The following is a 24791-nucleotide window of genomic DNA, read 5'->3' as shown; positions in this document are numbered from 1 at the left end:
CAAATTAATATCGACAAATTATAGACAAGACAGAATTAAAGTTAAACCTGCCTAAGAGACAACCTCTGTATAACGACTATCTGCTTAATAACACTACTCTCTTGTGGTCCAAAATAGTCGGGCTTGTAATCCCAAATAGCCAATTTCAATACAATTGTACCTTTATAAAACGACCATTTTCTTTTATCCTATGAATGACCGTTATAGTCAAGTTCGATGGTATATAGTATCATGAAAATGAAATGGGGGAATAGCTAGTGTAACTATAAAATCTATAAAACTAGAGTTGGATTGGCTTGGTGTGATGCTTGCAACCACTAGTATGGGTTTATCAGTTTAATTTCTCCTGACATATGTATTGACTTATTGCTTCAAAACAGGCATGAAATATGACATTGCTACACGATTGATACCTACAGTGTATATAATGTCGCTGATCGCTTATATTGCCTTGCAGGTAGGGCGGAAGAATGGCATGTACCTATTGCCCTCACTACAAACTAAAAGGTGATGGCTTTGGTTATACTTAAGCTCTCATGAACAAGACGTTTATATCCTCTGTCAAGACATATATCTACGTTTCTAGAATACTGTAAACTACCTTATCTGTGCGACTCTAGACCTGCAGACTCTATTTCGCAGTAAAAGTATATATGATCCTACTCTATCTACTATTGAAACATTTTCGAGGAGATAAACTTTCGCGATTTCACAGTGATCGGCACGAAATGTAAACGCTCGCAAAATTAGTTGTTTTCCACTAGGAGTTGCTACTTCCACTTGTCTTCGTTTTACAGTGGTATTTGCTACAGTTGCTTGTCTTTGTTTTACAGTAGTAGTTGCTACAGTTGCTTGTCTTTGTTTTACAGTACTAGTTGATACTCCTGCTTGTCTTTGTTTTACAGTAGTAGTTGCTACTCCTGCTTGTCTTTGTTTTACAGTAGTAGTTGCTACAGTTGCTTGTCTTTGTTTTACAGTAGTAGTTGCTACAGTTGCTTGTCTTTGTTTTACAGTAATAGTTGCTACTCCTGCTTGTCTTTGTTTTACAGTGGTAGTTGCTACTCCAGCTGGTCTTTGTTTTACAGTAGGTAGTTGCTACTCCAGCTGGTCTTTGTTTTACAGTAGTAGTTGCTACTCCTGTTTTGTCTTTGTTTTACAGTGGTAGTTGCTACAGTTTATAGTCTTTGTTTTACAGTAGTAGTTGCTACAGTTGCTTCTCTTTGTTTTTCAGTGGTAGTTGCTACAGCTGTTTTTCTTTGTTTTACAGTAGTAGTTGTACTACTTGCTGCTGGTCTTTGTTTTACAGTGGTAGTTGCTACAGTTGCTGTCTTTGTTTTACAGTAGTAGTTGCTACAGTTGCTTCTCTTTGTTTTTCAGTGGTAGTTGCTACAGCTGTTTTTCTTTGTTTTACAGTAGTAGTTGCTACAGTGTGTCTTTGTTTTACAGTAGTAGTTGCTACAGTTGCTTCTCTTTGTTTTACAGTAGTAGTTGCTACAGCTGCTGTCTTTGTTTTACAGTAGTAGTTGCTACAGTTGCTTGTCTTTGTTTTACAGTAGTAGTTGCTACAGTTGCTTGTCTTTGTTTTACAGTTGCGTAGTAGTGCTACAGTTGCTTTCTTTGTTTTACAGTAGTAGTTGCTACAGTCTGCTTCTTTGTTTTTTTTACAGTAGTAGTTGCTACAGTGCTGTCTTTGTTTTACAGTAGTAGTTGCTACAGTTGTTTTTTACAGTAGTTTGCTACAGTTGTACTGCTTCTTTGTTTTACAGTAGTAGTTGCTACATGCTAGTTTGTTTTACAGTTAGTTGCTTCTTTTGTCTTTTTTTACAGTAGTAGTTGCTACAGTGCTTCTCTTTGTTTTACAGTAGTAGTTGCTACAGTTGCTTCTCTTTGTTTTACAGTAGTAGTTGCTACAGTTGCTTGTCTTTGTTTTACAGTAGTTTGCTACAGTTGTTTTCAGTAGTAGTTGCTACAGTGCTTTCTTTGTTTTACAGTAGTAGTTGCTACTCCAGTGCTTTGTTTTACAGTAGTAGTTGCTACAGTGCTTTCTTTGTTTTACAGTAGTAGTTGCTACAGTTGCTTTCTTTGTTTTACAGTAGTAGTTGCTACAGTTGCTTGTCTTTGTTTTACAGTAGTAGTTGCTACAGTTGCTTGTCTTTGTTTTACAGTAGTTGCTACAGTTTTCTTTGTTTTACAGTAGTAGTTGCTACTTGCTTTGTTTACAGTTGTAGTTGCTACAGTTGCTAGTCTTTGTTTTACAGTAGTAGTTGCTACAGTTGCTCTCTTTGTTTTACAGTAGTAGTTGCTACAGTTGCTTCTCTTTGTTTTACAGTAGTAGTTGCTACAGTTGCTTCTCTTTGTTTTACAGTGTAGTTGCTACAGTTGCTTGTCTTTGTTTTACAGTAGTAGTTGCTACAGTTGCTTGTCTTTGTTTTACAGTAGTAGTTGCTACAGTTGCTTGTCTTTGTTTTACAGTAGTAGTTGCTACAGTTGCTTTTCTTTGTTTTACAGTAGTAGTTGACATGTAGTTCTTTTTTACAGTTAGTTGCTACTCCAGCTGTCTTTTGTTTTACAGTAGTAGTTGCTACAGCTGTGTTTTCTTAGTGATATTTTTGTTTTGTTTACAGTGGTAGTTGCTACAGTTGCTAGTCTTTGTTTTACAGTAGTAGTTGCTACAGTTGCTTCTCTTTGTTTTACAGTAGTAGTTGCTACAGTTGCTTTCTCTTTGTTTTACAGTGGTAGTTGCTACAGTTGCTTAGTCTTTGTTTTACAGTAGTAGTTGCTACAGTTGCTCAGTGCTTTGCTCTTTGTTTTACAGTGGTAGTTGCTACAGCTGTTCTTTGCTCTAGTCTTTGTTTTACAGTGGTAGTTGCTACAGTTGCTCTTTGTTTTACAGTAGTAGTTGCTACAGTTGCTTCTCATTGTTTTACAGTAGTAGTTGCTACAGTTGCTAGTCTTTGTTTTTTACAGTGGTAGTTGCTACAGTTGCTTGTCTTTGTTTTACAGTAGGTAGTTGCTACAGTTGCTTGTCTTTGTTTTACAGTAGTAGTTGCTACAGTTGCTGTCTTTGTTTTACAGTTTGCTACAGTTGCTTCTCTTTGTTTTACAGTGTAGTAGTTGCTACAGTTGCTGTCTTTGTTTTACAGTAGTATTGCTACAGTTGCTAGTCTTTGTTTTACAGTAGTAGTTGCTACAGCTTGCTTGTCTTTGTTTTACAGTAGTAGTTGCTACAGTTGCTTGTCTTTGTTTTACAGTAGTAGTTGCTACAGTTGTTAGTCTTTGTTTTACAGTAGTAGTTGCTACTCCTGCTTGCCTTTGTTTTACAGTGGTAGTTGCTACTCCAGCTGGTCTTTGTTTTACAGTAGTAGTTGCTACAGTTGCTTGTCTTCGTTTTACAGTCTTGCTTTCTTTGTTTACAGTAGTAGTTGCTACAGCTGCTTCCTTTGTTTTGCTACAGCAGTAGTAGTTGCTACAGCTGCTTCTCTTTGTTTTACAGTAGTAGTTGATACTCCTGCTTCTCTTTGTTTTACAGTGGTAGTTGCTACAGTTGTTAGTATTTGTTTTACAGTAGTAATTGCTACAGTTGCTTCTCTTTGTTTTACAGTGGTAGTTGCTACAGTTGCTTGTCTTTGTTTTACATTAGTAGTTGCTACAGTTGTTTGTCTTTGTTTTACAGTGGTAGTTGCTACAGTTTCTAGTCTTTGTTTTACAGTAGTAGTTGCTACAGTTGCTTCTCTTTGTTTTACAGAAGTAGTTGCTACTCCAGCTGGTCTTTGTTTTACAGTGGTAGTTGATACTCCTGCTTCTCTTTGTTTTACAGTAGTAGTTGATACTCCTGCTTCTCTTTGTTTTACACTAGTAGTTGCTACAGTTGCTAGTCTTTGTTTTACAGTAGTAGTTGCTATAGTTGCTTCTCTGTTTTACAGTGATAGTTGCTACAGCTGCTGGTTTTTCCTTACTCTTAGTAATAGCACGAGTGATGGTTTATTCTGCAGTACAATTGAGTATATCGCCGCAAACCTACCACGATACTATGCTAATATTCAGCTTAAATTCAATATATTTAATTTAAAGTGAATAGTCGGGCAAAGAAAACCAGTCTTAATGCGTTCATTGGCCTTCCAAAAGTTCTCACATATTAATACGACGGTCAAGTTCTGGAATATCGAGGATGACATTTCCCAGTTCTGACCATTGAAATAAATAAAAGTTGGAGCATTGAAAGCGAGGCTGCGTGGAAATGTAACCACCGACATAGTCAGCCGGGAGGACGTTTTAGGATTCCTATACTTAAAATTAATTTCTTCGTACGCAGACAGATTTTGACGAGAGATATTCTAATTCTTTTTCATAAGAAATTATACTGGATACATTCACACCATTTTTACCGACTTTAGCCATCCTTGCCCGACTGTTCACTTTAAGTTACGTGATATGTTATTTCTCCTTTATAAGTTTCTTATGCTTGAACATTTAAGATAGCAGAAAAGGAGAATATGGTTGGACTTGTTTACACATAAAGTCACCGAAAAGAATAAGAAAGACTTTATTTTAAAATCAAAACGAAAATGTTGGCTCGAGACTCAACCCGCAAAATAAACATATTTTACGAATGAAGGGAGACAACTCCAGGTAGAAAATTTAAAGTAGTTATGGTTATGTTTTATGTTGATGCATTCATTCATATACAAATGCAAAGAAAAAAATCTACAAATACATGTACCTTAAACAAATGATTACAATCCTTTTCACCTTCTTAATAACTATTCATTACAATTTCTTCATCGTGTATCAGGTTAACTTCAGCTCTTAAAACCAACCGTGGTCAATGGCAGAGAAAGAAAAATAAAGTGACAAAGTTCTGTATTTTTATATATACGACATTATGAAATCATAAATAGCTAACTTTCTTATCAAGTACCTCAGAGGAACCTACTTAGATTTGAGATGCAATATATATACGGACAGTTTATAATGCTTGGAATACCAAAATTTCTTTAAAAGGAAAATATCAAATCATAAAATTATCTGGGTTGTGAAGTTTTCCCGTTTGAAAAAGGTTAGGATATTGGTATCTGCCTATATTTCATTTCTAAATGGCTGTATTGGTGTAAATTGCATAAGATCTTATACAAAATGATTCATTTAAATTAAGCATGTCTGACCCACGCATTGCAGGTCCTGGCTGTTCCCTGATTCACGAGAGGCCTTTGAATATATTATACTAAATTTGGGATAGAATCATAAATCAGGCTATGTCAAAGCTTCTGCAGAAAAATACAAAGTCTAAGTTCAAAGTTTATCTACCATCCGTGATGACAAGAAACGTCCATTACTTGTGTCTAAAGGGACACCAACCGATTATGAAAAACCACACAGAACGAATTCTTAATTTGAAAAAGGTAACATAAGGCAAACGATTGGGTTTGAATCGTTGATAGTATATTAAACCATAACAAGTATTGATACTTCGCGTCCACAAATAATGTCCTTCCACCGTTTTTTGGTCTATGAATTGATTAACTACAAATTATATTGAGAATAATGTCTAATTATCATATCATTATAGCATGTTTCAGAAGTTTATGGAGAATATATCCTATAATTATCCATAATGGGTTATATATCTACTTAGATCTATGTGCTTCAATTATACGGTAAATGTGGATATATTCGGTTTGGAATGTTTTCTCAATGTCATCTTTCAAACCGTTCATGGTGTGAACATTTTCGGCTGTGTATCCACTTTCGACTGATATTAATATTTACATATGTTCAACGTGGTTATTTTCGCAAGATTAAATGAAATATGGGGGATCTAGACAATAGAGAATAGCGGCGTGATCAGATGGCAGAGTAAACATGATTAAGTAAGGGTAACGTTTAAACATAAATCATTATACTAACAAAAAAGAATTAGTTATTCCGGTAAAAATGTTTTATCAGAAAAACTAATTAAAATTTAGCAGTTAATTCGGTAATTCAGATGTTTTGCAATCGTATGTATGCATGGAAATATGAACAAACAGAACCAAGACCCGTGCGTCACCAACATTAAAAGAATATGAAATGTTGAGAAAAAATAATTAATCATTATTTTGTGGTTTCCCATTTCCATTATTCTGTTGCATAACTATGGCATCTATTGTAAACCACGACGGATTTAGATAATGAATTATTTGATAATTCGGACAAGCACTTGTTCACTCGGATTTGAAAAAAGTCAGTAATGTCTAACATTTCATAACTTTAATTGGGAATACTTAAAATATTCTCCACTTCATCCGTCTGTGTTGCGTTAATGTCTGATGTCTATATGTGGTGTTAGTGATGTTTCAGACAGTCAATTTCAGCTATGAAATATGCATCAACCGACAGTTTGACGTACCCTAACGACCGGCCGTGTATAAATATTTGTAATATGGCCATCTCTTTGACGTTCATTTGCACGTTAATCATTTTACACAAGTTGTTGAATTATTAATATGTCACTCATTAAAAACAACAATCTATTTCAATATGTTGATAATGCAATAAACAGAATGGAAGAATGTAGAATGTGACTGCTTTTGCAGCAAAATGTGTTAATATTACGTTTTAGTACTATAACCCACTTTATATTGCATAAACAATATTTCCTGATTTCACGTCATCGTTTATTTTCAAAATACTAATGTATTAGCAAATACATCAATTCGCTATTATTCATTTTACTTTTGTTTACAATTATTTGCGGAACCTTCGCAAAAATTTCTCGCCAAATTACGCCATTTTTTTCTCGCGAAAATAAATTGGTTTAAAGTAATTATTCGTATTTAACAATAATTCACATTATTATAATTACAAAGAACAGATAAAGTACGTTTACGTTTTAAGGAATTATAATGTTATCTAACCACTAGAAATGAATAGGTTCAATGATTACAAAAATGTACTTTTTAGTATTTACTACAATATAAAATATTTTAAAATTGACACCTTTATTCTAAATAAAAAATATTTCGTATCATATTTATTTTCGATATATTTGCGAATACATATATTCGTGTTCAAGGGCTGTTTACTACAATCGTACATTCATGTCATGACTTAAACAATTTTCGCGAAAATTTGCATTCGTATTCGAGTTTTCTCGAGTTTGTATCTCGCGAAATAGTGTTATCATGTTAGAGACTGTAAACATAGATCAATCCATACCCATGAAAGAATCTATAATGTTGTCTTAAGGACGTGTACTTGAGAAGACATCCATTAGGATAGCCAAGGACACCGGGGCAAAGCAGACGTCAAACTGGCATATGTAATTTAAACACTCAAGGGACTGAACGCAATGTTATAATTTCATAATATAATACCATAAGTGCGAGGCGCACTTCACTTTGAGAGATTCAGAAAAAAAAAAAACCTCCAGGATCATGACATAGTCTTTTGCTAGCCAATGAAAATGACGGTACTTTAATGCCTGATTGAACTCAAAATGGTGTTTAAAGAGTACCATTATACCATATGAAGAATGTGATTATTGGTAATATTACAAGAACATATGTTACCAAATATATATGTTGTGCAGACAGAGAAACACAAAAACACATAATTCAAGGCTACAAAATAGATGAATATTCCATTTATAATTATAAGGCCAAATATGCATGCGATAGAAATCCAACAGATTTGAGACGGGGGACTAACCGGTAATAAGGTAAAACATTCTAACTGGTAAAGGTAAAACATTCTAACTGGTAAAGTAAAACATCCTAACTGGTAAAGGTAAAACATCTAACTGGTAAAGGGTAAAACATTCTAACTGGTAAAGGTAAAACATCCTAACTGGTAAAGGTAAAACATTCTAACTGGTAAAAAAACATTAAAAAGGTAAAACATACAAACTGTAAAGGTCATCACTTTTTCTAATGGTAAAGGTCCCTAACTGGTAAGGTAAAACATCCTAACTGTTAACACATTAAATATACAATATCACACATTTTGGATGTTTGGGAATATTTAAAGTGTTTTGGATTTCTTTGTTCATATATAAAACTATGGTCACTGTAAACGGGCTATGGTAGACCAAATTATCTATCTCTTAAAAACAACTTTTACGTTTTGTTAACTGATATAATAATTTTGAAATCGTAGCAATCAATAAATGAAAAGTAAAATCGACAAATGTTTAACAGACAGACGATTCGGTCTAGTGCTACGGGGTTCATTCTTCATGAAATCATCTGTTAGAAGATTTATCTTTTACCAGTAAGCTCTGTAACTCTATCTTAACCTGTTCCAAATAAGTAAAAGTGTCACTAAAGGACAATCTAATTAAAATTAGACTTGTAATTCCGCTCCACTATATGATACTATAGTATGCGATATGCTCCAATACAAGATATGCGTTGGAGCGTATCGCAGTGGAGCGGAATTACAAGTCTAATTAGATAGGTACTGTAGCGTTTTGTGGAGTATGTAGTGGAGCGGAATTAGAAGTCTAATTAGATAGGTATTGTAGCGTTTTGTAGAATATCGTATTGGAGCGGAATTACAAGTCTAATTAGATAGGTATTGTAGCGTTTTGTGGAGTATGTAGTGGAGCGGAATTAGAAGTCTAATTAGATAGGTATTGTAGCGTTTTGTAGAATATCGTATTGGAGCGGAATTACAAGTTTAATTAGATAGGTATTGTAGCGTTTTGTGGAGTATCGTAGTGGAGCGGAATTACAAGACTAATTAGATAGGTATTGTAGCGTTTTGTAGAGTATCGTAGTGGAGCGGAATAACAAGTCTAATTTGATAGGCATTGTAGCGTTTTGTATAGTATCGTAGTGGAGCGGAATTACAAGTCTAATTAGATAGGTATTATAGCGTTTTGTGGAGTATGTAGTGGAGCGGAATTAGAAGTCTAATTAGATAGGTATTGTAGCGTTTTGTAGAATATCGTATTGGAGCGGAATTACAAGTCTAATTAGATAGGTATTGTAGCGTTTTGTGGAGTATCGTAGTGGAGCGGAATTACAAGACTAATTAGATAGGTATTGTAGCGTTTTGTGGAGTATTGTAGTGGAGCGGAATTACAAGTCTAATTAGATAGGTATTGTAGCGTTTTGTAGAGTATCGTAGTGGAGCGGAATAACAAGTCTAATTTGATAGGCATTGTAGCGTTTTGTAGAGTATCGTAGTGGAGCGGAATTACAAGTCTAATTAGATAGGTATTGTAGCGTTTTGTAGAGTATCGTAGTGGAGCGGAATTACAAGTCTAATTAGATAGGTATTGTAGCGTTTTGTAGAGTATCGTAGTGGAGCGAAATAACAAGTCTAATTTGATAGGCATTGTAGCGTTTTGTAGAGTATCGTAGTGGAGCGGAATTACAAGTCTAATTAGATAGGTATTGTAGCGTTTTGTAGAGTATCGTAGTGGAGCGGAATTACAAGTCTAATTAGATAGGTATTGTAGCGTTTTGTAGAGTATCGTAGTGGAGCGAAATAACAAGTCTAATTTGATAGGCATTGTAGCGTTTTGTAGCGTTTTGTGGAGTATTGTAGTGGAGCAGAATTACAAGTCTAATTAGATAGGTATTGTAGCGTTTTGTAGAGTATCGTAGGGGAGCGGAATTACAAGTCTAATTAGATAGGTATTGAAGCGTTTTGTAGAGTATCGTAGTGGAGCGGAATTACAAGACTAATTTTAATTAGATTGCACTAATGCATTAAACCCATCTTTGCCCTTTATCTATCAAGAAGAGTTTTTTCTATGTGACACGCTAGTACATGCCAACTTACAGATAGCCAGTACATTAATGTTACATGTCAATGGTGCTAAAAACAATTAAAGTAGACAGGGTATTATTTTTTGGAGGGGCGTTTTGTTCCCTAGACATTATTTCTAAGTTAAGAGCTTTTGGAACACGTCCACTGAAATTTGTTTAGAAGAGAAATTTAGGTAGAAATAACGACACAAAACCCAAAAAGTAGCTTTAGTATAAGTTAGGAAAATACGCATTGTGCAATCTTCTTGCTTTCATCAAGGGGTCACTGTAAAAGGTAAGAGTTTCAATTTAGGTTATTTAGCAGTCAATTAGTGATTAAAATGACATTTTACATTATCTGCATAATAACTATACAACCGCCTCAAAGTTACCTCGAATTGCTGAAACACATCGTCAACTTCAAAAGCTGCTTTCTACTGTTTTATATAGAGACGGAATTAAAAGTTTGATTTACATTTCTATTAATAAAAGTTGTGTGATAAATAAAATCTTACATTCATGCCTATGTTTAAATAAATAATTTGATATGCCATTAGCCTTTATTATTGAACTCGTTTTATACTCTATTTAGAGGAATTTTGCAAAAACAAACAATAAGGCAGAGTTTCCACCTCTGAAGTATGAAAATTTAGGACAGAAAAATATTCTGTCACATGCACAGGGAATATCACTCACGTCAACATAAATACTATAATGAGAAGCTTCTTACAAAATGACACTTGTTATCCTAATGACATCATAAAGCGTAATTGTTGTCTACGGGGCCATAAACACACAAGATACTGGAGTCGTTGAATTAAATGACGAAGGAGACATTTGTGTCCAGAAATAAAGGGGATACTTTTAATATTCACAAACTATTAAAGCCACGTCGTCGTAAAACTGCACATGAAGAATAAGTATACTTAGACAGTATATATTCTACTATCTGTGGCTTCATATTCCGGGATGTATAGACTCATAAGTTACTAGGAAAGCTAATGTCATCGCGTTTGGGATTAATGGAGGCATGAAGTGCTGTGGAGCCCGGCAACAATTCGTCATGATTTAATTGTTGCTATTTGGACAGGACGGGGCACATGTAAATCATTAACTATTGGTTTCAGTCATTATACCGTTATAAAATGGACCACCAGCGAGAGACATCCCTTTCTAGTCATTAGAAAAACGTACATAGATCAACTACCACTAGTTTACAAACATCATGTTTCAGCTCATGGGCAAGCGGGACTAATCCCTGCGAGACTGGTGGCACACAAGACACCTTCGAACGTGCAGGAACCGTGAACCAGTGGAGTAAGCTCTCTTTTCCAAACACTGACTAACCATTTTAACAAATTGAACTTTTAATTATCTCCCCAGAAAAAAATCAATGAAAGGATCTTAAAATATCTTTATACATTTTACATCTAAATATATCTAAATATATTGCTTAACCCATATATTAAACCGACGCAACCAAATACCCGATACCCAAACACGCATTGACATTTTTTGTTTTTGGTTCTGGGGTACCTATAGGTCTAGGGACCAGCATACTACGTGTCACCTCCAGGTTGTTATATTATATTAGTCAGCATCCCTTTTCTGCTGTTATACAAAAAGTAATAAACCAATGGTATGCATCCTTTCTCCGCTGCAATACAGAAGTTCATGAACAATAGTATGCATCCTTTCTCCGCTGTCATATAGAAACTTATGAACCAATGGTACGCATCCTATCTCTGATTCCATACGGAAACTCATGAACCAATGGTACACATCCTTCCTCTGCTTTCATACGGAAACTCATGAATCAATGATATGCATCCCTTCTCTGCCGTCGTACAGAAACACATGAACCAATGATAATCACCCTTCCTCTGCTGTCATACAGAAACTCATGAACCAATGGTATGTATCCCTTCTCTGCTGTCATACAGAAACTCAGGAACCAATGATAAGCATCCTTTCTCTGCTATCATACAGAAACTCATGAACCAATGGTATGTATCCCTTCTCTGCTGTAATACAAAAAATCGTGAACCAATGATATGCATCTCTTTTCTACTGTTATACAGAAACTCATGAACCAATGGTATGCATTATTTCTCTGCAGTCATACAAAACGTCATGAACCAGAAAATCGTGAACCAATGGTATGCATCTCTTTTCTACCGTTATACAGCAACCCATGAACCAATGGTATGCATCTCTTTTCTACCGTTATATAGAAACTCATGAACCGATGGTTTGCATTACTTCTCATACAGAACATGGTGGAAGGATATTTTCCATTAAATCCTTAATTAATTAATGCTGATAATCGAACGAAGAGAACTCTGATTTAAACCTTAAACAGCCAGACTATAAATCCATAAGTTAACTTAACGTGTTGCATAGATTTCGATGAACAGATTAAACACCCCGGGTTTCACTGATATCGACTAGAACTATCTAATAAATGATATTTAGTCAGTCTCCATAATACCGGCGCAATGTACCGATCAATATATTCCTTCAATATCAATCTTGAAAAAACATTTTCTTAATATGGAAAAACAATTAACAACAAAAATGCGTTGACCATTTTAAATCCATAATACATTTTTGTATTTCTTTAACAGATTTTTTTTTCAGAAACAAAACAAAAAACAGAAATATTTTAGATGGCCCAAATAGTGTGAATTAAAATCGATAGATCTAAAATAGATAAAAGCTTTGTGAATCTCCTTTATATTGTCGCAAATCTTATTTCCTTGTTTGTAGGACTACTATTAAGTGTAAACAAATATATTAAAAGTGGACATTTTATCATTCTACATAGTAAATGGAATCAGAAAATAAAATAGACTCTTTGGCGCCTTGCATATTTACATCTCCGGCTGTATTCTGTCACTTTAGAAACCTGTCGTAAACTTTTATATTTATAAATTTATGACATAGCTAACTTTTGCCAAAATCCACCTCATTCAATGTCGACTCCCGACTTATAAATCTTCATAAAAACCCATGTTTCCGAATTTTAAGACCACTATACTAACATTTATGAAGTTGTATAAGGCCATATAATCACAGCAAATCTCATCTAGAATGGAGCTCGTAAACAATGTTTCCTTGTGTCCATAAATCATTGTACGTGACTCTTTAACACAAGTGCAAACCCAAATGACACTCGACAAAACGTTTTACAGCAAATGGGTCCATTGCTGCAAAAATACATTTAGCAAGAAGGATGTGGGCACCTTTAGTTTACGAGCTATATTCAAGGACAACCCAAGATCCAGCTTGCAAATTTTACATCCACTAATTAACTAATGTTGTACAAGCAGCAAACGCTATCGACATGCAGCTACATACAGATGTTTCGCTTAGTTCCATGCAGGAAACCGAAGCAAACACTATAAACAGATCAAGTCAATGCCAAACAATTGCAAGACAATGCTCAAGAGCATGGGTTGCTCTTTATAAATTGACTGCTGAGACATGTAAATTAGGGTATTAGCGCTTTATCATCAGGATTTCCTTGATTAGAATTATAGATCTATAAGCAATTTTGTTGAGGGGGTCAAACCTTATAACAAAGAACTATGTATGTTTTGTGCCGTTTTTGACGCCATTATCTAAAATAGTATTGTAATCATCCGAAATATGCATGAAATTATTTGTCCAAAATTGCGTTTTCGAAATGGCGAACTTCCGTATTTTCATAATTCATGCATGTTGTGATGATAACCATAGCAACTGCAATAATGCACAGCAAGCATACCTGTTGTATTAGGGATTTACTAGACTGGCCACCAATCTCTAAAACATTGGAGAAAAAAATCACTAAAATACGGCTTATTATTTTTGACTTTTACTACATATATAATTCAAGGGAGATAATCTAGTAAAGAACTGCTGATAATGTTTGATCAACAACCTAGGATCTGGTGGCCAGTCTAGGGATTTACTTGATATGCGACATGCAAAAAAGGCACAAACCAGTCCTATCGTAAGACACGTCACCTTCAGTCTCTCCATTCTCTTGTTCATACCAATACGTTTTACGCTATTTTCTAATATACCATTCTAGGTCAACTCTTTCGATATCCCATTATTATCTTTCCTAAATTTGATAATTAACTCGACGAACCACCCAGTCGTTTCCGTTGCGATATGACACTCATCAAAATGCCCCCATTTTATTTGTTACAATACTTTTATAAGCTTTCCCGAACCTAGTTCCAGTATTTTCCTTGTCCTTTGCAAGCCTTCCCGATTTTTACCACTTTGTCATCCATCCCTCCCAATTTCATATTTATATCTCTACTGGGACCCTACCAGTAGTAATTTAAGAATATCAAATTGTTAGCATCTCACGAAATATATCATTTCCACATAAATAAAACAACACGGTCATGAAGTATTCGTCAACAGCTGTGACGTTTCTAAATGGGTTCGTCACTTATAGTGAATGATCTTGGTTAGTGACTAGTCTACAGAAGCAAATATATACATATATGACTACTATTTGGTAGCGTAAAACATTACATAAATTCCGAGCGATTAACAATAGACATACTTTAATATATAAGTATATATACAGTGGTCTGCCTGACCATCGACACCTGGTCTTAAAGATTGGGTATACAGCAAACAATCTATATTCACTGACTATATCCTATAGTCGTCAACCACCCCGTGGTCACTGACCGTGTCACTGACTACCGTGTAGTCGTTAACCACCCTGTGGTTACTGGCCTAGTCGCCGACTATCGCTAGCCGGTGACTCTCGACAACAGTGTTGTTGACTACCTTGTAGTCGCTGACTACCTATGTAGTCGCTAACCACCTTGTGGTTATATGCCTATAGTCACTGTCCTGTGACTCCCGACAACTATGTTGTCGCCGACTACCTTGTAGTCGCTGACTACCTATGTAGTCGCTAACCACCTTGTGGTTATATATGTATAGTCACTGTCCTGTGACTCCCGACAACTACGTTGTCGCCGACTACCTTGTAGTCGCTGACTACCTATGTAGTCGCTAACCACGCTGTGGTTGTTACTACCGACTATACTATGTATGCGTAGTCATTGACCTATCACAGGTCACGAGCCGCTGCCAAACACTCTATCAAGGGGAATACCGCCTGATATTCTGCGATCCGCACAGCTTGAGTGTTGAAACCAGACTGACATTCGTCTGCGAGCGCGGGCTTTTATACCCTCGGATTTTGTCAATCCGGGTCTCGCAAACGCTTTACTCGCTAGCGTAAACTTGACTAGCCAAGCGTGTAATACACCGAGACAACAAACAGGAAACCCAGACGCACACATGTTGTAAACAAATATACAGCGATGCCTGATCGGTATGTGTTTATTATTATTTATTACATTACCCACGCCTTCGAGGTTGAAGCTTCCACGCTTCTAAATCATCAAAACCGAATTAAAAAAAATCATAGCGAACATATTTACAAACAATGAACTAGTTTTGATATATGAAATAATTTTTCTACCAGGTCTGATACATATATTGAATTATCCAGTGATTAAAACAAGATATAGTCGGAGTGTTTGACAGGTGCTTTCCTATGCCTACGACCTTGTCGTGGTACTGTCTTTGTACCCTTCGGACATTCATCCTTACACTTCAACTCTGTCTCACATTCAGGTATAAGGGTAGAGGAACTCTCCTCAAATGCATTGTTCATATTCTCTCCAATTAGATCTTGCTTGCTCTCGAAGCAACTCTCATTCACCTGTGTCTGCTGCTCTTTTACTTTTGCAAAATCTTCAGCCTTTTCATTTCGTAACTGCTGGGTTTTCTTTTGTTTCATGCGGTCCACATGAATGACTTGCATCTTTCCCTTACGCCCACAACGTACGCGATAAGTCACGTCAGTGAGTTTTGATATCACTCGGAATGGACCTTTCCAGCGGCAAGCAAGCTTCGGGCTTTGCCCTGGCTTGACATTAGGGAAGAAAACAAAGACATCATCACCAGCTTTGAACTGTTGCCATGAAAGTTTCTGGTCATGCAGCTTTTTCTGTCGCAACATCTGGCCTTTGACATTTCCTCTGACCAACTGATGTGCATCTTCCATCTTCTCCTGTAGTTCCCAGGCCAACGTGTTCTGTGGCAAGGCTTTCAAGTTCCGTGGCATGGAGTATTGTAGATCCAGTGGAGTAGATGTCTCTCTTCCAAGCATCATAAAATTTGGTGAATGGGAGGTAGTCTCATGTTCGGTTGACCGATATGCCATCATGACATAAGGTAAGTGTCTATCCCAGTCAGTGTGTCGTTCATTCACAAAGGCCCTTAACATGGTGACCAATGTCTTATTGAATCTCTCGACCATACCGTCCGACTGAGGGTGGTAGGGAGTGGTACGGGTCTTTTCAATCTGCAATATGTGACACATTTCCTGAAATAAAGCACTCTCGAACTGAGATCCCTGATCTGAATGGATTATGCTTGGGACTCCGAATCGACAAACAATTTCTTCCACTAGTATGCGTGCTACGGTCTCAGCGCTCATATCTCGTATAGGGAAACTCTCTGTCCACTTAGTGTAATAATCTGAGATGACCAAGATGTGCCTGTTGCCATCATCAGTCTCAGGCAGCTCGCACAGAATGTCCATGGCTATACGCTCCATGGGATAGCCAGACTCTGTCACCTGCATAGGTGTTTTCTTCGTCTGTGTCATGTTCTTGCTTTTAGCGCACAGTGTGCAACCTGTGACATATCGTTTGACATCATCTTGCATTCCAGGCCAGTAAAACTGTTGGCGGATCTTTGCAAGGGTCTTCATTATTCCTAGATGAGCAGCTGTTCTGTTGTCATGGGCATGGTTAAGAACTGTGCGACGCTCATCTCTAGGTATGATAACTTGAACCATATTTTTCTCTGCCTTCCTTACCAACAGGTTATCTTGCATGGACAGTGTTTCGAACTGTGACCACAAAGATTTTACTGTTTTGTTTCTGCCACCTATGGACTTGTAACCAGGCTTTTTCTCTTGCCTGACCCAGGCGATAACCAACCCTAGGTCGTCATCATCCTTTTGTTTTTCGCTCAAGGTCTTCTCCTGTATCTCTTTGTTCTCAGACTTACAGGGATCTTGACTTTTTATTACGTTGGCTGCACATGACGATGTTATGTCGCCAGCCTTCTGTTCCCAGTCCGGGTCATAGTTACACTGGCGACATGGAATCCTGCTCAAGCCATCTGCATTTTGATGTTGCTTGCCTGGTCGATGGACGATGTGCATATCATAAGAGCTTAAGACTTGCAACCATCTGGCCATTTGCCCCTCTGGGTCTTTGAAATTCAGCAACCACCTAAGTGAACTATGGTCTGTTCTGACAGTGAATTTTCTGCCATACAGGTAATGCCTGAAGTATTTTGTGAAGTTAACAACTGCCAGTAACTCCTTGCGAGTAACACAGTACTTCCTTTCCGCCTTGGTCAATGTACGACCTGCAAATGCTATTGGCCTTTCCACACCATCTACTATCTGTGATAGTGCAGCCCCGATTGCTTCATGACTCGCATCTGTGTCGAGTATGAACCCCTTACTAAAATCGGGATGAGCTAAAGTCTTTGTGCTGGTTAGCTCTTTCTTCAGAGTGTCAAATGCTGTTTGACACAGGGGTGTCCAGTCAAATTTCCGCCCCTTCTCTGTCAGTTTGTGTAGACTTTTTGCATTTGCAGAAAAGTCCCTGACAAATTTTCTGTAGTAACTACAGAATCCTAAGAATGATCGCAACTGCTTAACGTTGACAGGCACCGGCCACTCTGCCACTTTCTTCACTTTATCAGGGTCAGTGGAGATACCTTCCTCCGAGATCTTGTGGCCTAGGAAAATTACTTCCTTAGCAACATTTGCGTGCTTTAAGCTTTAACCCCGCATCTTGGAGTCGATTGAATACTTGTCTGAGATTCTCGACCATTTCTTCAAATGTCTTTCCGGTCACAATAACGTCGTCCAGGTATATCAAGCAAGTCTGCCACTGTAAACCTGCTAACACTGTCTCCATCAGTCTCTCGAATGTTGCAGGAGCTGATGCTAAACCAAATGGCATGACCGTAAATTCGTATAGCCCTGTCCTTGTTGCAAAAGCAGTTTTCTGACGATCTTCAGGTGCCAACTCAAATTGCCAATATCCAGAGTTAAGGTCCAATGTTGAGAACCATGAGCAACCTGACATCTGATCAAGAGCCTCATCGATTCTTGGAAGTGGATACGCATCAGGGATGCTGACAGCATTCAGCTGTCTATAGTCCACACAAAATCGTAAGCTTCCGTCCTTCTTTTTCACTAGGACAATGCCAGAGCTCCAGGGACTGGATGACTTCTGAATAATTCCCCGATCAAGCATGTCTTTGACCTGCCTATCAACCTCAGGACCGAGGTTACCCGGAACACTTCTGACTGGCTGTTTTATTGGTCTGGCGCCCCCTGTATTAATCTTATGTTGGGTTACACCCGTTCTACCCAGATCGTCGTCAGTAACAGCAAAAAGTGCCTGGTTTGCAATCAGCAACTCGAATGCAGCATTGTACTGCTCTTCTGTAAGATTGGGCTTGGACTCATCCAATAATGATTGGATGTCAGCCCTCAGTCCGACTGTCTTCTTAGGTGTTGGGTTGTCGACATCTCCCATTACCTTATCGACAGTGCTGACTTGTGCAATCGTCGTCCCAGGGTAAAACTGTTGACTTTCGTTACACAGATTCATCAATCTTACAGGCACCGTGGTATCATACTGTACAAGTGCCCTGGCGACTAATGCCTTTTCCGTTTTAAGGAAAGTATCGGGCTTCTCAACTAGAAGCAGATTACTGACGGTTTCGCCCTCTGGTAGGCATACCTTTCCCTGAACCACAACCTCGGTGTTGGCGGGGAGTGTCACTTTCTCTACCAAGGAAAGTCGGTAACAACCCATACTGCCCTTATAGGTTGTCGGTATTTCAACACCGTCAAGAGTGAGAACACCTCTTGTGAAATCAAGGGAACCATTTCGGTCCAGCATAGCGTCAAGTCCTAGAATACCATCAGTATTTATCTTGGCAACAATGCCTTCAACACAAATATTCTTTGTGCTGTTCAGTTTCATAACAAAACTGCCTTTGCCTTTGACCTTTATTTTTTCACCACTGGCTGTTAATACCTCTTGGCGAACTTGACTCAGTCGGGGTTTCGCTGAATCCGGAACTTGATCAAAGACGCGCTCTGATATAATGGTGACTGTCGCCCCCGTATCAACCAAAAGATTTACTTTTGTTCCGTGCAGTTCGGCAGCAATATACATGCCTGCCTCACTGCAGTTGAGGAGCCTATACCAGCTCTCGGCTTCTTCCGTCGCTGTCGACGGCGAGTGTTTACTTGCTGGGCACCAGCCTGTTTCTGATCTTTATTGACATCTTTCTTTTTGTTAGGTTTAGGACAGTTTCTCTTGAAGTGTCCCTCCTCACCACAATTAAAAACAACTTCTGTTTTTGACTGTATTGGTTTTTTGTGTTTGGCTTGCTCTTAGTTTTTATCTTTCCAACATCTTTCTCTAAGGACTCTAACTTCTTCTGCATATCTTGCAACAGCTTAAGCATCTCTTGACTGTTCAGATGGTTCAGCAGTAGTGTTACGGAGATATGACTGGCCTTCTGTTGACTTCTTCTCGCAGCGGTTGTAGGCTTCTAACTCTACTGACAACTGTATAGCCTCAGTCAAATTCTTAGGCCTAGCCTGCTTGATGCGTATGCGCATCTCTGAGTCTGCGAGTGCCTCTATGAACTGTTGCTTCGCCAACGTTTCCTTAACATCACTTGACACAGTACGGTATGTCAAGTTTACAAGCCGCCTGGTGGCTTGCCCCAACTCTGGTAGACTTTCGTTAGCCTTTTGGCGTCTCTCCATTAACTGGACCCTATACAACTCCGTCTGGTTAGGGGGAGCAAACCTTTCTTCTAAGGCTCTGACCAGTGCCCCATAATCCTCCTGCTCAGCAATATCGAGGTCACCTAATATGCCCTGAGCTTGGCCTCGTAGCGACACCGCTAGGTGGAGACCTTTCTCACTAGTGGACCAGCGATTTATTCTCGAGCAAGCCTCGAAATGTGACCTAAAGTCAACCCATGGAGTTGTGCCATCGTATGTTGATGCTTTCACATTAACAGTTTTCTTTCTCTGTTTCCTGGTCGTGTCACTGACTTCGCCATGCTCATCATCTGATTCATCAACATCATGACCAGCAGTTCTGTATGATTGTTTCTTGCGTGTCGTGACATGGTCAAACTCGTGACTACCTGATATGGGCCCTTTGGTTTGGTCTGATGTCGCCGGTTTTGTTCTTGCCAACAGATTGTAACTGTCAGTTTTCATTTGCAACATCTGTTCTCTGAGATCGCTGATCTCTTTCTCGACCTTTTGGATACTTTCATTTTGTAACCCCAAACTCGTATCAAGGTTCAGTTTCACCACTTTTGGGCGAGTATCCTTCTCCCTAGTCCCCAACCCAGAGTCAGTAACTGAACTTGGGCCATATGGTATATTGGGTATATAGGGTTGTGAGAATGGGGTAGAGAAATCAAAATTCCGCTGACCGGTATTGTCAAAATCAAGGCCATGGTCAGACTCATCACCCAAAAGATCACCTATATTGGCTTCCGTCATGATGATTGAGAACAACAAATAACCACACCGTTTTGTGATTTTATTACAAAAACAATTTACAGTACTGTAATATCAATTAGTTTCAAAGTGTAGACTTATACAATTATATCACAAAAACGTTGTCAAATAACCAAGATCCACACCGCTGCCGCCAAAAACTGTGACGTTTCTAAATGGGTTCGTCACTTATAGTGAATGATCTTGGTTAGTGACTAGTCTACAGAAGCAAATATATACAGATATGACTACTATTTGGTAGCGTAAAACATTACATAAATTCCGAGCGATTAACAATAGACATACTTTAATATATAAGTATATATACAGTGGTCTGCCTGACCATCGACACCTGGTCTTAAAGATTGGGTATACAGCAAACAATCTATATTCACTGACTATATCCTATAGTCGTCAACCACCCCGTGGTCACTGACCGTGTCACTGACTACCGTGTAGTCGTTAACCACCCTGTGGTTACTGGCCTAGTCGCCGACTATCGCTAGCCGGTGACTCTCGACAACAGTGTTGTCGCTGACTACCTTGTAGTCGCTGACTACCTATGTAGTCGCTAACCACCTTGTGGTTATATGCCTATAGTCGCTGTCCTGTGACTCCCGACAACTATGTTGTCGCCGACTACCTTGTAGTCGCTGACTACCTATGTAGTCGCTAACCACGCTGTGGTTGTTACTACCGACTATACTATGCATGCGTAGTCATTGACCTATCACAGGTCACGAGCCGCTGCCAAACACTCTATCAAGGGGAATACCGCCTGATATTCTGCGATCCGCACAGCTTGAGTGTTGAAACCAGACTGACATTCGTCTGCGAGCGCGGGCTTTTATACCCTCGGATTTTGTCAATCCGGGTCTCGCAAACGCTTTACTCGCTAGCGTAAACTTGACTAGCCAAGCGTGTAATACACCGAGACAACAAACAGGAAACCCGAACGCACACATGTTGTAAACAAATATACAGCGATGCCTGATCGGTATGTGTTTATTATTATTTATTACACAGCTACAGACATTCAGAAATCTGGACGCACAGAAGAATAAACACACAATCACGACTACTGGTTGGGTTACAATATCCTATTTTAGAATACACTAGCTATCCACCCGTTTCACATTTCCATGTCATGTGCAATCTTCGATAACCATCTTTTCTGTCTTCTAATTTCACATTTCCACGTTTTGAAATGCCCCACTTTCTCATCCCAGTTTCACATTTCGATATGCCGCCTTTATCAGCATTTCCTAGTTTCACATTTCGATAAGCCACCCTTTATCGACCTTCCCAGTTTCACATATCAATGTTTCGATACGTCACCCTTTATTAGCCTCCCCTAATGTCACATTTCCGTGTTTCGATAAGGCATGCTTTTTCATATTTCGATACACCACCCTTATCATCCTTCCCTTGTTTCAAATTTCAAAGTTTCGATACGCTACCCTTATCATCCTTCCCCAGTTTCACATTTAAATGTTTCGATACGCTACCCTTATCATCCTTCCCCAGTTTCACATTTAAATGTTTCGATACGCCACCCTTTATCAGTCTTCCCAGTAGGAAGCCTGTGGTGCAAGGTGTCACATCTGTCGATTTTTTGTCTGCCGTCCTCTCGCACCCAGAAAGAACAGTAAGACAGTAACGAAATGATGCGTGTGTATATTAGTAATGTTTTTTTGTGTAATTCTCGAAAACTTCATACATACATGTATATTCATGAACATGAGTAATAATAATTAAATAAACAATTGAATTTTAAGACACTAAGAAACATTGGCAATACAAAGGCATCATCTCGATATTGTTTGCACTTACCCGAAGCAGTAGTCTGTTTTTACTTCGCCGATACACGTGGTCCAAAAATATTTTCTCGAGTCCTCTTTTCTCGTCATAAAAAAAGCTCTAAAGCAAATAACCATGCCATTTACATCTCTGTCATCACTCATACGTCAGAAAATTGGCACACATAAAATCGCACTATCAACTCTTTCTAGTGAGTGATACTATCACTAAAGTTAATGGTGGAAATCGACAAAATCAGGACCTTACGAATAACCACACCAATACAAAAAGTGTTTAAGATCACAACGAAATTTCCAAACATGCGAATTAGGAACGTTTAAAATTTCAAATCATACTCTTTATCACTGTGCTAATTAATCAAAGTTTAAAGCCGTAAGAAGTCCTGTAGGAAATAGCCATTGCGATATCTAGATGATTCAATGTTAGTTCTAGACGTAGAGATAACAAACAAAACAGTCCATATTTTTTATTTCATATATGTTACAAATATTCCACACTTCAAAATACCGAGATCGCTGGCCATTTTCTTATAATAATTTGCTTTGTGAAGTCATTCGACCATCAAGGTTGTTTTTGTCGCACTCCACACTGATAAAGAAATCCTTCACGGTGTCCAAGTCGCATACCTACCTAATTGAAAGGATGAAATCTCAATCCTAACGCTGAAACAAACTAAACAATGACATTTGCAATTATTTGTCATCTCGTGATATCCACATGGTCGTGACCTGCGTATCTCTAATGTCCAAACCCATAGCGCATAGTTGTATGTGGTATGTCGTCATCCAAGCCCGCCATGCTGAAAAATAAAAACCATTCCAGCACCAAAACAGAGCTGTACACCCTCAAAGAATGATACGTTGAAGACATACAAACCTTTGTTATACAAACCATCTTGAACGTCTTCTCCCATCAAACTTTCGTACGGACCAGAAGTGTGGGTTCGAATGAAATAGGTACAACCTGAAAAACACTAGAAACATAAAACTCTGCAAAGAAACGTCATGATTAGTACATGTGTCCCTAGGTTCCTTGGTGTAAACACGTAACATATAACACAGACTACCTGCTGATCTATACAAACCTGTGGGTCCATTTTCTTATTCTCTTCATTGTCTTCGTCCATCTCAAAGTACAGTTCCGTCTTTGTTATTGCCATTGTCCCGTTGACCATCACTCCCGGAGCTATCAGTTTACACGCGGTCGACAGCGCCACTGGTCCTAATAAAACATTCATTACCATGTGCACGTTATTGATTTAGATTTAAACAAAATTTTAGCCATATAAAGCAATTAAAGAAATAAAGTAACCTTTGGGGACAGAAGTGACAGTGGATTATTAATTCACGTCTACACACAACACCTTAGGTATGAAAGAAGTGGCGTTGCAAGAAGTGGTACCGTAACTATCATAAGACTTAACATTCTATGAAAGTTGTAACACACATGCTCTAAACTAAATGATGAAATAGACACAAACCATTCGCATTGTGATTAAATAGAGTTTTGTTAAATGATTTGTGACCGTATCTTTATCCTACCTGCATAGTCCTGTTCGAAGTCTCTCTCCTCCATCAGGAGCTCCTCATCTGTATAATCTGGCGTCTGTTGGGCCCGTTTTGTTGATGCCAGGTGGGCGTGGAGCGCTTCTTGTGCCTGGTTTATGGCATCCTCTGTTGCTCCTAAAATCCAGAAAAAGCAAGGTGATTAAGAGATATCCAAAGTCGTCTATTAAAAAGTCCTGGTGGTGTTACTTATACTGGCGTAAATCGAGATGCCTTTTTTTCAGTAAACTTAAACTTTCATTTTATCCTCCAGATGTTCTATCAGTTGATTATTTTTATTTCTCACAGTTAAGAGGTTACTTCTTGCACATTGAGCAGTGTTTTTTTTTATATTATTGTTTTTACTTCAATGGTAAACGATGCATAACTAGTCAAAAATGTAAATAACAGATTGTGATAACTGAAATAGAAGGAATTGAAAGTAGTCAATGGAACTCTAATTAAGGATCCTTCGCTGATCCTTGTTGTTCTCAATAGAACTAAACTAAAGACTAGAACCTACCATGTTCGATAGCAGCTTTAAGTGTGGCATCGGGATGAGAAGATCCGTTGGGGTTCTTTACAAGTCGCCTTCTCCTTCTGGAATCATCCTCCCAGACATCTAACTTCCAATATTCGTTTTTTCTAAAAAAAAAAAAGTGGAAATAATATAAGTTTTTTTCCTTCTAATAATGGAATCGATATGTTGGTATTTGCACCAGTCAAGAGCAAAAAATACCAATGTAATATTATGGTAAGATTGAAGTCAATAGACACTTATTTTATATTAGTTGAAGTTTGTAGAATCATTTGAAGAGAAGATACTCAAATGATAATTTTTGGAAACATAATAGATACAATATTATTATTATTTTATTTCATTGCAGAAATTGGTGCCTACTCCCTCTAGTATATTTTGTTAGAGTAAAGTCGGTTTTATAACGAACATGCTTACACCGAATTTCATGGTTACAACGTAGTGATTTTTATTTCCCATCGAGATTCCTTTAAGATATCTGTAGTTAGGGT

The 24791-nt window shown here is 38.0% G+C and overlaps 1 protein-coding gene across 1 annotated transcript in view; it reads right to left on the bottom strand.

The window, feature by feature from the left end:
- Positions 1-24791, bottom strand: part of LOC138327760 (neurobeachin-like) — a 294526-nt gene that overhangs the window by 214625 nt on the left and 55110 nt on the right. Inside the window, 3 exon segments of the mRNA XM_069274103.1 lie at positions 23303-23439; positions 23760-23900; positions 24286-24407. Coding sequence (XP_069130204.1) covers positions 23303-23439; positions 23760-23900; positions 24286-24407 — 400 coding nt within the window.

The sequence above is a fragment of the Argopecten irradians genome, chromosome 7 (assembly GCF_041381155.1).
Source record: "Argopecten irradians isolate NY chromosome 7, Ai_NY, whole genome shotgun sequence".
Classification (NCBI taxonomy): domain Eukaryota; kingdom Metazoa; phylum Mollusca; class Bivalvia; order Pectinida; family Pectinidae; genus Argopecten; species Argopecten irradians.
Note: the sequence above shows the minus strand (reverse complement) of the source record. Positions and strands in the feature narration are given on the sequence as shown.